The sequence below is a fragment of the Castor canadensis genome, chromosome 7, assembly GCF_047511655.1.
Source record: "Castor canadensis chromosome 7, mCasCan1.hap1v2, whole genome shotgun sequence".
Taxonomy (NCBI): Eukaryota; Metazoa; Chordata; class Mammalia; order Rodentia; family Castoridae; genus Castor; species Castor canadensis.
The window spans coordinates 33,672,679-33,688,235 of NC_133392.1; the positions used below are offsets into that span (position 1 = coordinate 33,672,679).

At 44.3% G+C, this 15,557-nt stretch overlaps 1 protein-coding gene across 2 annotated transcripts in view; it reads left to right on the plus strand.

Moving 5' to 3' along the window:
• Window positions 1-2,271: 2,271 nt before the first annotated feature.
• Window positions 2,272-15,557, plus strand: part of Pdlim1 (PDZ and LIM domain 1) — a 44,698-nt gene continuing 31,412 nt past the window's right edge. The window contains exons 1-2 of one of the 2 annotated variants that reach the window (XM_074078694.1): window positions 2,369-2,506; window positions 4,705-4,807. Coding sequence is in view for 1 of the 2 variants with exons in the window: in XM_020175053.2 (XP_020030642.1) it covers window positions 2,411-2,506 (96 nt within the window). In the remaining variant the exon portion in view is untranslated. Of the gene's footprint in view, window positions 2,507-4,704; window positions 4,808-15,557 lie in introns of both variants that reach the window. The other variant, XM_020175053.2, reaches the window with a different exon arrangement.

A 15,557-nucleotide genomic window follows, 5' to 3' on the forward strand; every position in this document is an offset into this window, starting at 1 on the left:
TGTGGACTTTTTGCCTTTTTCTTGTAGTAGGATACAAAGTATTCAAAACTGCTACACATGTGGCATTTGCAAAGACTATAAGCACTAGTGTGCTTTCTCTTTAACTTACTTGTTTTTTGTTTTTGGTGCTGGGGATCAAACCCAGGGCTTTTTGCATGGAAAACATGAACCATATCACTGAGTTAAGTCCCCAGCCCACTTAACGGGCTTTCTAATCAACAGAATCTTATCAAAGAGGATATATTTTTGGTGTTGATAAAACAGGTGGTATGAGCTGGGTGCCTAGTGGCTCATGCCTGTAGCCCTAGCTACTTGGGAGGCTGAGATCAGGAGGGTCTCAGTTTGAGGCCAGTCCAGGCAAACAGACCCCATCTACAAAAATAACCAGAGCAAAACAGACTGGAGTCTCCAGTAGTAGAGTGCCTGCTTTGTAAGCGCAAAGCCCTGGGTTTAAACCCCAGTAACACCCAAAAGGAAACACAAAACAATAACAAAAAAACAAGTGGCTTAGCCAACATGGGAGTGGATGAGCCATTGGAAATTGGAGCTTACCATCAACTTGAAGAGATGAGGCAGGAGGATTGATTGACTCCATAAATTCAGGGTCAGCCTGGACAACACAGCGAGACCCTGTCTCAAAACCAAAGACACAAAACAAAAAGAAAAGAGACTCTAACTGTTCTTCTTTTTTTTCCCCCTCTCTCAGATTCAAGAAAGATTATCAGGAGGTAAGGGGTTGAAAGGACTGCCTAGATAATATAAATCTACCTTGATTTCTAAAAGCAAGCAAACCATTCCCAAACACAGGTGGTTGTGTTGTGACACGATTGGAGGAGTAAAATGATCCTTCATGTGTAAGTCTGTGCCTGGGGCTCCTCAGAAGGCAGGCCAGGACAGCAGGGAGACAGAGCTGTACATCTAGCACAGTCTTTGAGCATTTGCCCAACTGCAGGAAAGGATGGGTGCCAGGAAGATTATAGGGACTGGAGGGGTAGGTGGTCCTAAGGATGGCCAATGCATTGCGTCTATCCATTAAGTGCTATGGGCCAGGCAGTATTCTAGGTCCTGAGGTACACCAGTGATCAAAACATACAAAAACCCGTGCCCTGGACGAGCCAATGCTTGGGGATGGGAGTGGAACAAATAAGTAAAATCTATCAGACTGTGACAAACACAAAGAAAATTAAGGCAGGGGAGGTATTCTAGACAGGATGTTTTAAGTGGCTCTCAGAGATGGCCACATTGAGAAGGTCACATTTGAACAAAAAGCTGTGGAGATGTCCGGGAGAAGATATTCCATCCGGATGGAGGTTGGAGGCAAGGCTCTGAGAAGGAGGCCAGTGTGGCAAAAACGCGGTGGGGGTGGGGAGGGCGTTCAAGAGAGAGCGCGAGGAGCTGGGGCCATTCTGGGAGTGACCCTATGGGCATTTTAAGAATTTGGGTTTTTACTCTGTGTGAGGTACAGACTCAGTGAACGGAGGTGAGAGGTAGTCTGATTTAGGTGGCTGTCAGGGCTTCTGGTTAGAAAGCTCCTAGCAGCTGGGAACCCAGCTTCCCACAACCCCTTTCAGTCAATTTGCCTGTCCCAGACTTGAAGACCGAACTGTTGGAAGGTCTGAACCCACATTCCAGCCTGGAGGAAAGGTTTCTAGGAAACTCACGAAGCCCAATTAGTATGTGATGGTCTCATTAGCATTAGAAAAGTTCCCGGATGGCATTCTTCAGCACTGGGAGCCAGGGCATTGGTCCAGATATAACTAACCCTGATGATCTGTGTACCCTCAGGCAAGTCTTCTAACGGCGGGCAGGCTCAGTTACTTCATCTGTAAAATGGGACTAAATGTTCTGGCTCGCTCTCAGCATCAAATGAGATCATTTGAAAGCACCTCTTAAACATCATTATGATTTCCAAAAAGCAAAAGTGAAATTGGAGCTGACCTCAGAGTTGACTTTGCACAGCCCTTTTCCACTTTTTCGCACAGCACACGGCGGGGGTTTGTCTGGTCCGCGGTCTGTCGGGACCTGCTCCCTCTCACCTGCGGGGGCCTCGGGGCTGGGAGCGGCGGTGGGTGGGGCGGGTCTCCGGGGCGGAGCTGCTGAGAGCCCAGGCCCGGGGCCCCACGACCTCACTCGGCCTCTCTCGGCGGGGCTCCCGGCCCGGTCCTCTGCACGCGCGCAGGGCGTGGACCAGCTGCGGGCCCCGCCGAGGGACAGGCTGGGCGCGGCGACGACGCGGCCTGGGCGGAGCCGCTCCCGCCCTCGATCCCGCCCTCCTCCAGTCCCCGCTCGGGCTCTCGGGCCAGAGCCGCGCGCTCTTTCTCCGACAGCTGCTCGAGTGCCCAGCGTGCCGCGCCGCGCGTCCTGTCCGTCTGTCCCCGCGGGTCGTGCCCACCGCCGCCGCCGCCGCGCCATGACCACCCAGCAGATAGTCCTCCAGGGCCCGGGACCATGGGGCTTCCGCCTCGTGGGCGGCAAGGATTTCGAGCAGCCTCTCGCCATTTCCCGAGTAAGAGCAGCTTGGGACGCGCGTGGGAGCGGGGCGCCCGCGGGCGGGGTGGCGGCACGCTCCGCCACGAGGGGATCTGGGGACGCTGGAACCCGCGGGTGCTGACGGGGACAGAGACGGGGCCGCACCTGGGGCGCGTCCAGGTGCGCGGTGCGCTGAGCGCTGTCCGCCGCGTTCCCCGCTGCAAGGCCAAGGTTTTCTTCCTTCGCCCCGGAAGCGCGGCGCTGCGCGGCGTGTGGACGCTTTGTCCACCGACTCGGGGACGAGGGTCTCCTCAGATCCCGCGCACTGGGAGAGACCACTTTCCTGATCGTCCCCGTCCACGGGGGTGGGGATCGGGTGATAACAGATGGGAAGTCCTGATGGTGAGGGGGAATGGAGCTACTAGAGGGCGAGTGGGAATATCTTAAAAAAAAAAAAAAAAAAAAAAAGAAACCAAACGGAAACAACTAGTTTTCCACTCTTTGAATTTGATCCATGGGTGGGTCTTATCTCCGTAATGCTTTTCCGAGAAAACGCGGGAGTTTGGAAATAAACCCTCTTAGTCATTCGTCTCCCCCTGCGGAAGGTGGCAACGCCATCTTTCTGCCAGTCATTCCCCTCAGGGGATGAGTAAATACTTGGGTGGAGAAGGGGAGAGGGAGAGACTCCCACCCAGTGGTTCAGTACTTTTTTTTTTTTTTAGCGGGATCTTATCTTTGGAAGGGCCCGCGTTCCATAGCACCCAGACCCATGGTCTCCCCGGGTCTAGACTCCGTGTTTGGGCCAAACAACACAAATTTGATGTCCTACCGAGAGTCTTCACATTTAGTACCTGCAGCGGAGGGGTGTGTGTGTGTGTGTGTGTGAATATCTTCTCATTGAATAAAGAAAGGTAGCAAAAAAGCACTACCCATCTCTTTGTTTTGCCTAGAGAGAGCACAACATTCCATCCCTGAACCCATTTGTCCACCGAAGCTGACCTTAAACTTGTCTCCCTGGTTTTCTAAACATCCCTCTATTTTTCTTGGGTTTGGGGGACGGTGGAGATGGAAGGGAAAGATCCCTCGTGGTCCTTTTGACTTAAGCCCCAGCCTCCAGCAGTTGAAGGAGTTGGGTGGAAGATGCAGGAGGAGGTTTGGGGGGTCTCCTCTTAGCTTCTCTGCCAGTCACAGCGCCACCCACACTTCCTTACAGGTGGGTTTGGCACAGTGAGCAGTTCTTTCAAATTTCACACTCAAAAGGAGCAGGCAGCCCAGTTTTAAGGCCCTGTCTTCACCTGCCCATCTGGTCTCCCAGAGGCTTCTTTGATTGTTCTTGGAGGTAGACAGTGGCTTCACAACCTCTAGCTAAATTCCTCAAGCACAGAAAGTGTGCCTTACCAAATCTGGACCCTTCCCCAAGCCTGGCACAAGGCTGCACCTGGCAATGCCTGGTATAACCTTGCAACCTTAGTGAGAAATGCTTGTCCAGAGAGGGCATTGCCTCTGCACATTTCGACTTGCTTACCTCATAGTCTATTTGTCTCTACTCTTGGTGTCTATAATTAACCTGTCGGGCCTCTCTACTTCTGTCATTTATGTATGACATGAAACTTTTTTTTTTTAATAAGTAGGGGAGGATGTATTGGCAATCAGTTAAAAGGGCAGTCACTGACTGTCATTTTGGCTGCTTTAAAGTCTTAATGTGGGCTGGGAATGTAGCTCAGTGGTAGAACACTTGCCTAACATACACAAGACCCTCAGTTCAATCCCCAACACTGCCAAAAAACACAGCAAAAACTTAATATAAAAGTGCCACTGAGCAGAAAGATGGCATGGGGTGGGAGAATATCACACTGTGAGTTGAATGGTTTGAATCTTCATATACTGATTAATTTATTATTTATAGTATGTGCACATGTTTAATGAGCATTTACTATGTGCCTATGCAGACTCCTTAGAAATGAGAGGACACAGCTCCATTCTGAAAATGTTCATGAAAGCTAATCTTTGTAATGACTGGTAGGTGCTTTAATTGAAAAGTGAAAGTGACTCAGAAGGAGACATTCTCACGCTGACAGTAACTTACTTGTCTCTTCAACTCATTATTTCCATTACAAAACATATGAGCCTGTTTATGTCTTGGGAATGGGGAAGTCATTATCATAAAAGGACCATGGGGAGGAGGTCTAAGATCTGAGGCTGGTCTGGGGTCTGGTTCGTTTTTTTTTTTTGCAGTGCTTGGGATTGAACTAGGACCTCGCACATAGCAGGCAAGTGCTCTACCACTGGGCTACATCCTTAGCCCTGGGGTCTGGTTCTTCCTCGAGCTGTACCTGTGGTGAGTCTTCTATTGTCATATATATGTGTATATTACATATTTGTCATATATATGTATAAATATATTCATAAATATAATTACACATATATATTTGCTGGGATAACACCAGCCCATGGCTGCCAGTTAAGGAATATGAGAGTGGTCTGTAAGCAGTGAATAATGGAATATGGTAAGGAGGTGAGAACTTGGACAAAGAGCTATACACACCTTCTCGTTAGTTTGTAGGTGTGCTGTATTTATTATCCTGGGCAGATACAGTTGGCTGGTATGGTTTTATATAAGAGACTTTGAGGCTCCACACCAAAGTAAACCATAAAATGAAGCAGAAAGAGAGAGAGAGAGAGAGGAGTGCCTTTTATTTAAAAATCTTATGTTTGCTTTCTCTTGCATGAGTTTTTCAGATATTGGCTCCAGTTTTTTGTTAAACTGCTAAAGCTTCTGAATAGAACTTCATAGTCTTATACATTTGTAATATCTTCTTTTTCTAACTTACTTTTTATTGTGAAATAACAAGTCATAAAATATGAATGCATTGCAAATGATTATAAAGCAAACACCTGTATAGTCACTACCCAGGTCAAGAAACTAAACATTGGCAGCACCCAGCTTAGTAATGTAGACATGACTTCTTACAGTAATCACTTCCTTGCTTTTCTTTTTTTCTTTCTTTCTTTTTTTTGTGGGAGTGTGGTTTGAATTCAGGTCTTCACACTTGGAAAGCAGGTGCTCTACTACTTGAGCCATACCTCCAGCCCTTTTCCTTGCTTTTATTTGTACTTTTACCACCCAAGTAGGTGTCCTTAGCACCCCATGCTTAATTTTGCCTGTTTCTAAACAGACTCATACAGCATTTTCATCTGTTATTGTGAGAATCTTAAAATCAAACCCAGATTCCCATCTTCAAATGGACATAAACTAGTTTTCTTTTCTTTTTTTTTTCTTTTCATTCTGGGGCTTGAACTCAGGGCCTTCACCTTGGAGTCACTCCCACAGCCCTATTTTTGTGAAGGGTTTTTTGAGATAGGGCCTCGCAAACTATTTGCCGGGGCTGGCTTCGATCCGTGATCTTCCTGATCTCTGCCTCCTGAGTTGCTAGGATTATAGGCATGAGCCACCTGTGCCTGGCTTAGTTTTCTTCTTTTACTCAGTATCTCATTGACTGCCCTGCCATGGATTCCCTGGTAATCTGACTACATATTTGCTACTGTTCCCAGAGATGTTTTTTTGTCAGTTCCTGCTCCGGCCCTATAGTTGCCCATGTCCTTGAGTTTTTTCTTTTCTCCTTCCATGTAATTTCTTATTTCCTCTAGTTGCTTTCAAGGGAAACTTTCAGAGAATCCACACCCACACCAAAATTGCTGCTCAGTTTATGTTGAGTGTTTTTCTCTCCCAGCAACTTACAAAAGACAGGAAGGGGTGGGGCCAGAGATAAGAGGATGCTCTTGGTTGGAGGAGCTGCTTATTTGCTTCTTGAGTCTTGGAGAACACGTGGCTGAGCCAGTGGTTTCATGGCAAGTGCTTGTGCCTTTTGCTCAAGGATCCTGAGGAGGTACTTAATAATGGATACTCCATAGCTAGAGGGTCTTTCCTGATTCTTTTAAGAGAGTTATTTCCAGATTGAAGTAGAGTTTACATCATGTCCTAAATGTCAAGAAAGAGCAGGGGTTGTCTGTCAAGTTGTGGGAAGCAGAAATGTTCAGGCGGGTGCCAGTGGTACACGCTTGTAATCCTAGTCACTCAGGAGGTGGAGATCAGGAGGATGCCGATTTGAAGCCAGCCTGGGCAAGTAGTTTGCAAGACCCTATCTTGAAAAAAACCCATTACACACACACACACACACACACACACACACACACACACACACACACACACAAAAGGCTGGTGGAGTGGCTCAGGCTGTAGGCCCTGAGTTCAAGCCCCAGTATGGCAAAAAAACAAACAGCAACAACAAAATAAACCATTCAAATATATGTGAATGGGCCTGTTGCTGCATTCCCTCATTCTGTGAAATCAGTCATCTCAGAAGTATTAGCTGCTCCAGCTGATCACAGCTGACCTACAGAGGGAGGAGGACGAGGACAAATCCAAGAGAATGAATAATGTGTGAGTGGATGCTTCAGTCCACTGACCTGATCTCTTCCCCTCCCCAGTCTCTAGGTATTGACCATTCTGGTTTATTTTTGAGGAGGAGAGAAGGAAGAAGAATGGCTTTCAGGAATCACAGCCTGACAGATGCCTGAGAGGAGAGCATCATCTAACTCCTGGGGTGCTAGTCTCCTAGGCTGATCAGGAACTGGGAATTCACCAAGGGATTGACATGTGCCAAGACAGGCTAGGGCTGGCTTCCAAGCTGCGCACCTTCTCTAGGTCCTGCCTTGTTACTGCTCCTTGGGGGACACGAGGGCTGGCATCCTTTGCCTTTTACAGATCGGGAAACCCAGGTGTCCATAGGTTAGGTAATTTGTTTGAATTTACATAATTTTTCATTGACTTTGAACTGCCTCTTAACTTTCCTGTAAAGGGGACTGTAGAGACTGGTTAAAAATAAGCAGAAGTGGCTATATCAGAAAATTAATTTTAAAGGATGACTTGACTTTCAGTAAGACTCAGGGGAAAAGCATAGGGGAAACTGCCAGGATGGTGACTGGTACCATGTCCATGGCAGGGACTCAAGCTGAGCTTGTCCTAGTCAACTCACTGGGTGACCCCGTGCAAGTCATGTGCCTTCTCTGGGGTTTAATTCCCTCTGTAAACAAAATGAACTGGTAAACCAGCAAGCCAGCCTAGTGGTTCTTATACTGTTTGACTGTGAAAGCCCACCTTCTTATTGTTACGGGGGCCCAGTCTTTTGCAGTATTAGTTGTACTTTTAATGATAAGTTGATTGAGGAAATGTCTTATTAATTAGTGTGTTTTCACCAGAACTTGTGTTCTTTTAACCACAGGACCACCTATTTAGAGTAAAAAAAATCTGTGTGAAAAATGCCTATTTGATCTGCTTGCTGTAGCTATAATTAAAGCATATATAGGATTTCTTATATGCCAGGCACTGTTCTAAGTGCTTAATATATTCTTTCAGTAATACTCACAAGTGTCTTGTGAGGCAGGTACAATGAAGATCCCCGTGCTACAGACGAAGACACTGAGGCATGGAAATATTATTTTGCATAGGTCATACAGTGGTGAATGACTGAGCAATTTGGCTTTAAATTCAATGCCATAATAATATTTTAATTATTTTTAAGAAAAAAATAAATATTTTTTTTCTTTTCATTGCTAGGGATCAAACCCAGGGCCTTGTGCATGCTAGGCAAGTGCTCTGCCATTGAGCTACAGCCACAGACAATACGTTCTTGAATAACTGCTCTGTGCTAAGCATGAACTTGCATTGTCATCTTCTGTACTCCTCGAAACACAGGTCCCAAAGTCAGTATTGCAGAACTGAGTTGTGAAGCAGACCAGTTGACTCCCAGGCCAGCTTTAACCACTCTATTCTGTGGTACCAGGGTTTGAACTCAGGGCCTACACCTTAAGCCACTCCACCAGACTTTTTTTTTTGTGTGTGATGGTTTTTTTTTTTTTTTTTTGAGATAGGGTCTTATGAACTGTTTGCTGAGGCTGGCTTTGAACCGTGATTCTCCTGATCTCTGCCTTCTGAGTAGCTAGGATTACACGTGTGAGTCACCAGTGCCCAGCTATTCTACTTTCTGATAAGCTGTAACTGAAACTGTTGCTAACAATATTATCCAGCGCATAACTCCACAAAATGCTCATGGTGGTGCAGGATTCAATATGAGGGATTGGACCCTCCTGGGCTCCTCACCTTAGTGCTTCTGGTGTCTGTTGGCTGAGGATTGATGTAGAAGCTGCTATGAGGCATCAGCTCAGCATCCTGGAGAGCAGCATATGCTCTCCCTGTCCTGAGAAGCCAGAAGCCACGACCTCAGTTCTGGGCTTCCAAACCCACGTGGACAGAGAGAACCGAAAGGTAGAGAGATTGAAGGACTAGTTAGAGAAAGGCTCGTTTGGATGGCCAGGAATTTGGGGACAGTTTTTGTGGCAAATGAAGATGATGAGATAGTGAGCACATCCACCTGTGGTAGCCAACCACAGGTTTGAACAACCAAGTTCAAATGTAACATACCCATGAAAACCTAAGACAAAAAAGATAAATACTATATGTCTTAGAACCCCCTTTGTGATTGTTGCTGCTGTTATTAGCTTCATGGTGGGCAGGTCAGAATGCTCACCTGGAGCTGAGGTCTGTGTGGGCTTTCTCATACACAGCACATCGCCTCCATGGGAATGCCAGAAACATGAAAAGGAATTTTCTGAAGAACACATGGTCTTGTTGGAGGCCAGTTCCTGAAGGACTCAGGGTCTAATTTTTATAGATATCATATATCTAAATCATAAGACATAGAAGAAGACAGTATATAAGACAATAGGACATAGATATGACCTATGTAAGATAAAGATGGCAAAAATGCATACAGATGGATTTAAGTTTGGATGATGCAGCAATGATTTGCAAAAATTTCTTTAAAATATAAAAAATACTTCTAAAGCTGAACATACCTATCTCTCTAATCCAGCAGTTTTCCTAGCTAACTACTCAATAGAAATGGGTCCAGCCGGGTGCTGGTGGGTCGTACCTATAATCCTGTATACTTGGGAAGCAGTGATCAGGAGGATAGCAGCTCAAAGCCAGCTTGGGCAAATACCTCACAAAATTCTGTCTTGAAACTAACCAATGCAAAAAAGGGCTGGCAGAGTGGTTCAAATGTTAAGGGTGCCTGCCAAGCAAGCGTGAGGCCCTGAGTTCAAACCCCAGTACTGCCAAAGAAAAAGAAAGAAAAAGAAATGGGTCCACATGAGCTCTAAAGGAGAAGGGTGAGAATTTCCCAAGCAGCACTATTTATGTAATCCTATTTGAAACAATTAAAATGTCTACCAGTAATAAAATAGATAAATATTGATATAGTTACATAAAACCCCACAGCAGTGAGAACATATACATAATGGCTTGCATCTCACACTTGCCTAATGTTGAGAGAAAGAACAGATACAAGAGTAAATACTGTGTAATTCTTGTTATATAAAGCTAATTGGGCTAAATTAATAATAATAGTGTTGGAAGTCAGAATGAGGGAAAATCTTTACTGAGAGGTTTGTGACAGAAAGGGGATTTTGGAGGTTCAGGTCATCTTTTGCTTCTGTATCTGGTGCTATTTCCATGGGTGTACTGTGTTTGTGTGCGTTCATTCAACTGTATAGTTAGATTTTTACTTTTTTGTTGGTACTGGAGCTTGAACTCAGGGCATCATGCTTACTAGGCAGGTGTTCTGTCACTTAAGTCACTTTGCCAGCCCTCTGTTCTAAACTCTTTACAGATGGAATCTCATTTACCCTTCTAACAACAAAATGAGACTGATACCATTATAAATTTCATTTGATCAGTGAAGAAACTGATTCAGACAGAGTAACTTGCCCAAGGTTTAGTGAATGTTTAAGCTTTGGGTTATGGATGGATGGTGGTTGTTACAGCCACATAAAAACACTTGGAGTTCTTACAGGCTGTTTGGAGACTTGAGTAACTCAATGATTTTTTTGAGAAGCTGGTCAGGGTATTCTGTTTTACTATCTGTTTTTTTTTTTTTTTTTGGTATTCCCATTTGTGAAATGTAGTTGGTCTTTCAGACCAAGAGGGCAATGTCTCTTTGAAGTGCCACCTCTGAGCACTAACAGTTTTCTTTTTGTACCATGCATGAAAGGAAGCTGGATTAGGTACAACTCATCTAAAAGCATCTACCCTACTTAATCGCCTCATTTCCTTGAGAAAATGATTGTAAACTAACCAAGAACATTTTGAAACTGTTGTTTCAGTGCAAACTGTGTAAGCTCATGCTGCTTCTATGGCTATAATATGGCTTCAAAGTCTGGGCCCCAGCTTGGGTCCACAGACAGAGTGAGTCAGAAATTCTGAGGGAGGAATTCAAGATCCTCATCTAAATGCCACACTACAGGCCTGGGTCCTATGCTGTCTCTGGTTTAAAATCTGTCAAATTCATACCTAGACTCAGCCATTAGATTAACAGAGACTGTGCTTAAAGGTCTATGGCATTGAGATTGAACTGGAATTTCCCATTTCTTTGTTTGTGTTTGAACTCAGGACCTTGAGTTCAAACACAAAAGGCAGCTGATCTGCTGCTTGACCCATGTCTCCAACCCTTTTTGCTTTAGTAATTTTTCTGGATAGGGCCTCATGATTTTTGCCCAGAGCCAGCCTCTACTGTGTCCCTACATGTCTCGCATGGCTGGGATGACAGGTGTATGCCACCATTCCTAGTTTGTTGGTTGGGTTAGGGTCTCATTAACTGTTTGCCTCTGCTGGCCTTGAAATGCCATCCTCCTGATCTCCACCTCCTGAGTAACTGGAATTACAAGCATGTACCACCATGCCTGGCCAAATTTCATATTTTTTTATTTATCCCAGGTTTATTTTATAATAATACTGAATCATAACTATCACTATTTATGTTGCCCTTCTCACCTACTCACAGAATGGCTTTAAGGTGTCACAACACCAAAATACATGTTTGTATTTTTTAAAACACAAGAACACACATAAGATTTAACAAAAAATTGGAACATAGAAGAGGAAAGAGAAATGTGCCAGGAACTTTAAATCAATTGGTTTCTGTAATTGCACACTGCATTTAGCTATGAGTTTTCTGGCCAAGGCAAAATGGGAACCACTTTGAGTTATTTAGACATCTGGATGGAAATTACTTTTACAATGCTCCATTTGCATAGCACCTTAGGGAGCTTGACCAACATCTATAGGGCTGAATTTTTTTTTTTAAACTGTTTTGGTAAGAGAAAATTACTATTCTAATGGACATTTCTTTTGACGGCCTTTTATGTACAGGAGTGTGAGCCCTTGAAGTTGTTTCTGGAGTTGAGATTTTAGGCTCTAAGTATTTTTTTTGTCTGCCTGTTAACTGACCCAGGGAGAATTTCAGGGGAAGGATAGTCACTGACTCCCTACATGTTTCCAAAGCCAGTCAGCATTAGACTTTTCTGGGAAGCTTTAAAAAAAATACAGGCTTTGAGTTCAAATCCCAGTACCACCAAATCTGTATATTTGGGGTTGTAACTCAATGCTAGAGTATGTACTTAGCATGCATGGTGCCCTGGGTTTGATCTCCAGCACAAAAATAAAGTAAAAGAAATGCATGTATGGATCTCTCTGTGACCCCTCTGGGAGGTCAGAGGTGGGATAGAGTTCTATCTGTATTATTAAACCCCTTCCCTTCAGGGCATCTGATGACCAACTTGTTTGGGAACCATTGCCTCTTACTGCTGACCTGGATTGATTTCTGGCCTGAGGTTTGGATGCCAGTTCCAAGGTTAGCAGTGTTCCATGTGCATTCTGGAAATTGAATAGTTCTGCCCAGTTAAAAGTCATAGAATTGTATCTGAGCAGAAATAGTTTTTCCTTAGGCCGGGGGAGCTTTGCTCATAACTGTTTAAACTGTTTGATAACTATTTGGCTAAAATCCCCTTCCCTATCAACAGGGCTACAATATAATTTGTCATCCAGGCTGGAACAACTTTTGCAAATTTTTCTGAGATAGGATCTCGCAATGTAACCCGGGGTAGCCTTGAACTCACAGTCCTCCTCCCTCAGTCTTCTGACCCTAGGATTACAGGTGTGAATTGCCACACTCTGCTAGTTGGAACACTTCCGAGAACAAGTGTGGGTGCTTTGGATAGTTAAGCTGGGGAAAAATAGGCTACTGTCCTGGGTAAAGTGGGCTGTTTATAATCCTAGCCATAAAGTGTTTCTTCATGTAATTGTGCTTTATGTACCCCTTAAACTGAGCCAGTGGTCCCAAACTCATTTGTTTATAGGCACTGGGAGTCATCATAAATGAGTTTTGTCTAGAGGGTGAGGTAGTAAGAAAACTAGTAGTTGCAAGAATGATGAAAAAATGGAAATTGGTACTGGGTTTCTGTGTTGGAGGCAGCAGAGCATAGTGGGACTTGTGGCTAAGTGGAGAGTATGTACCTCATCTATATTTGGTACTGATTGTTGGCATATGGGAATCTAAGCCCAGAATTGCCAGGTTTTCTAATTTTTCACAAGAAGCTCAGAATCTAGGAGTTTTTGCAAAATTTACCAGTAGGTAAGTATTGACAAGTAACTTAAATTAAAACCAACATGAAACGACCATGATTGTGGACTGGACTCATTTGATGGAACTCCAGCTTTCCATCTTGAGTCTAGAGATTAAAGGAACCCTGACTAGCAGTCAGTAGGACTTGGGATTTTAAATAGGATTACCTTCCGAAAGGTCTGCTAAGAGAATGGCTGGCCTAGAGGGTAAGTGGGTGATACCTTGAATAGGTCATTAGAGCTGTCATTAGAGAATATTTGTCCAGTGCAGTCCCCTTCATCTCAGCAGAGCTAAGGCTCCACTGTTTTTTCTTAGCAGAAAGTGGACACGTCAGATGCCATGTTGAAATTCTTTTGTTGGTCTCCATGATTTTCAGATGAAGTACAATCTTCTTAGTGGGAAAAGAACAGAGTTCTGACACCCTCATCTGTGTTTACATCTCTAGCCTCATCCTTTTCCTCTGCCTTTGCTTCCTGTGTTTCATCCATACCAGTCCACATGCTATTTCTGTACCTTGGCCTGTACCTTCTTGCCTCCTTTTAAACTTTGCAGTTTTAAGAGCACCTCTTCCAGGGAGTCTTCTCTGATTCCTCCCTTGGCCTCCCATCTCCTGTTGCTTCTAACAGAACACCCATAAGCTGTTGTACCTGACTGTCTCCTTCAGGAGACTGTGAGCTCCTTGATGGAAGGGGCCATCCTTTTCACTGTGCCTTACATGGTTCCTGGAGTCCACATTCGTAGACCTCTGAGAGTGTGCTCTGCCTGAATTGTCTCACATAATCCTCACAACATCTTTCTAATGTCCGGACTGCTGTTTTCATCCCTGTTGCATAGGTGAGAAGAGTGAAGCACACAGAGGTAAAATTCCACCCAAAGACCACTATGGCTTACTAGGACTTGAACCCTGGCTATATACCTCCAAAAGCCACATCTTAATTAATACCTGCCCAGTCTTTCAGAATATACATAAGGATGTCTGATTAGTGAATGACTGAGAGAGCAGAGAGAACAAGGGAGGGATGAAATAGAAACATGCTGTTATTGTGGAAGGGGGTTGTCTTTTGTTTGTCATGGTCAGTGGCATGTATCCAATACTGTACAATAACCTTATCATTTAGATATTTAGTTATTTAGATGTACACTGAAGAAAGTGGGGGGGCTATATCATAGTGCTGTTTTGCACCATTTAAAAGTGAAATTAAAATCTTCAACAGCCTTATGGGCTTAGGACTCTGGCAGCAGTTCACAGGTTTGGAAGATGTGTTGTGAACTTCTGGGGACAGCAGGTTGGCCTCTGAGCTAGCAGTGTCTGATGGGTATGTGTGGGGGTGTGGGTGTGGCTGAAGGGTGTGGGTGATGAGAACGAAGCCTTCAGAAAACAGCAGATTGTTCATTAGTAGAAATTATCATGCAGAAACCCGTTTACTCTCACACAGTTGTGTAATTTACTTGTATGGTCTCTGGGGAAGAAAACTGGCAGAGGGATTTTTGGAGATGTCCATTGAATTAATGGGTCTGTTTCTCTGGCGTGTAAGATTTTTTTTTTTTATTAGAACTCAGAGCTCACTCCATCATGAATGGTTATGATGGAATTTGGTGGCTGGGAGGAAATTAGGGTAGACAGTGTGGTGTAGCGGACCCTGGAGCTTGCTGTGGCCTGCCGCTCATCCGCTGAGTCACCTTGGTCAAACTGCTTAACCCCTGTTCCTCTGTTTCCTCATCTATAGAAACAATGCAGATCACATTGCCTACCTGGTAGCTTCAGGTGAGGAGGGTAAGTTAACCCTTGTTCAGTACTTAGACCATGCTTAGCATGTAATTAATACCCATTAACTTGTGGCCACTGTTATGAGTATGGTTGATTATGATGAAATGGTTGTGTGGCAAGGATCTGAATCTGTCATTCACTACAGGAACTCTCCAACATTGAGGCACAGGCTTTTTCTGGCAGCTCTGCAGCTCTTCAGGTCATTATTTGAGGGTAGTGCCCCAGTTGAATACAGAGCAAGGCAGCCTTGTCCCATGCCAGCAGCAGGGATTTGTGTAGGAGGCCACACAGATGCATCTCTTAATTCTGCATTTCTCTTTGGCACTGACAGTTGAGTTTGGAGTCTCTACTTTGGTGTTGCGCTCAAACAGACAAGAATGGAATTTGGAACGTGAAGATCTAGTGTTAATTCAGGCAAAAGTTTAGCTATTATGACCTTGAGCCAGTCACAGCTTCTCTGACTCTAGATTTCCTCATCTGTAAGGTTATCAAATTTTTGTTTGTGGTGAGCTCATCGTTATTATTATCTAAAATAGGAAATTGTATATGAATAGGCTTTGTAAAAAGTAAATTCCATAATTTATTTAAATTCTCCTTTTTCCCAAAAGAGATGGCTCATAAAAGAATGTGATTCTGAGTCCCATCTTATGATACAGGGTTGTAACCTTTGAAAATTTCCTTTGCCTATTGGTTTGACTTAAACAAAACAAAACAAAAACCAGGAAAGGAAATCATACCAAAAGATAGAATGTCTAGGCCTTGATTACTCATACTTAAGACTCATCAGGCTGGTTCTAGCT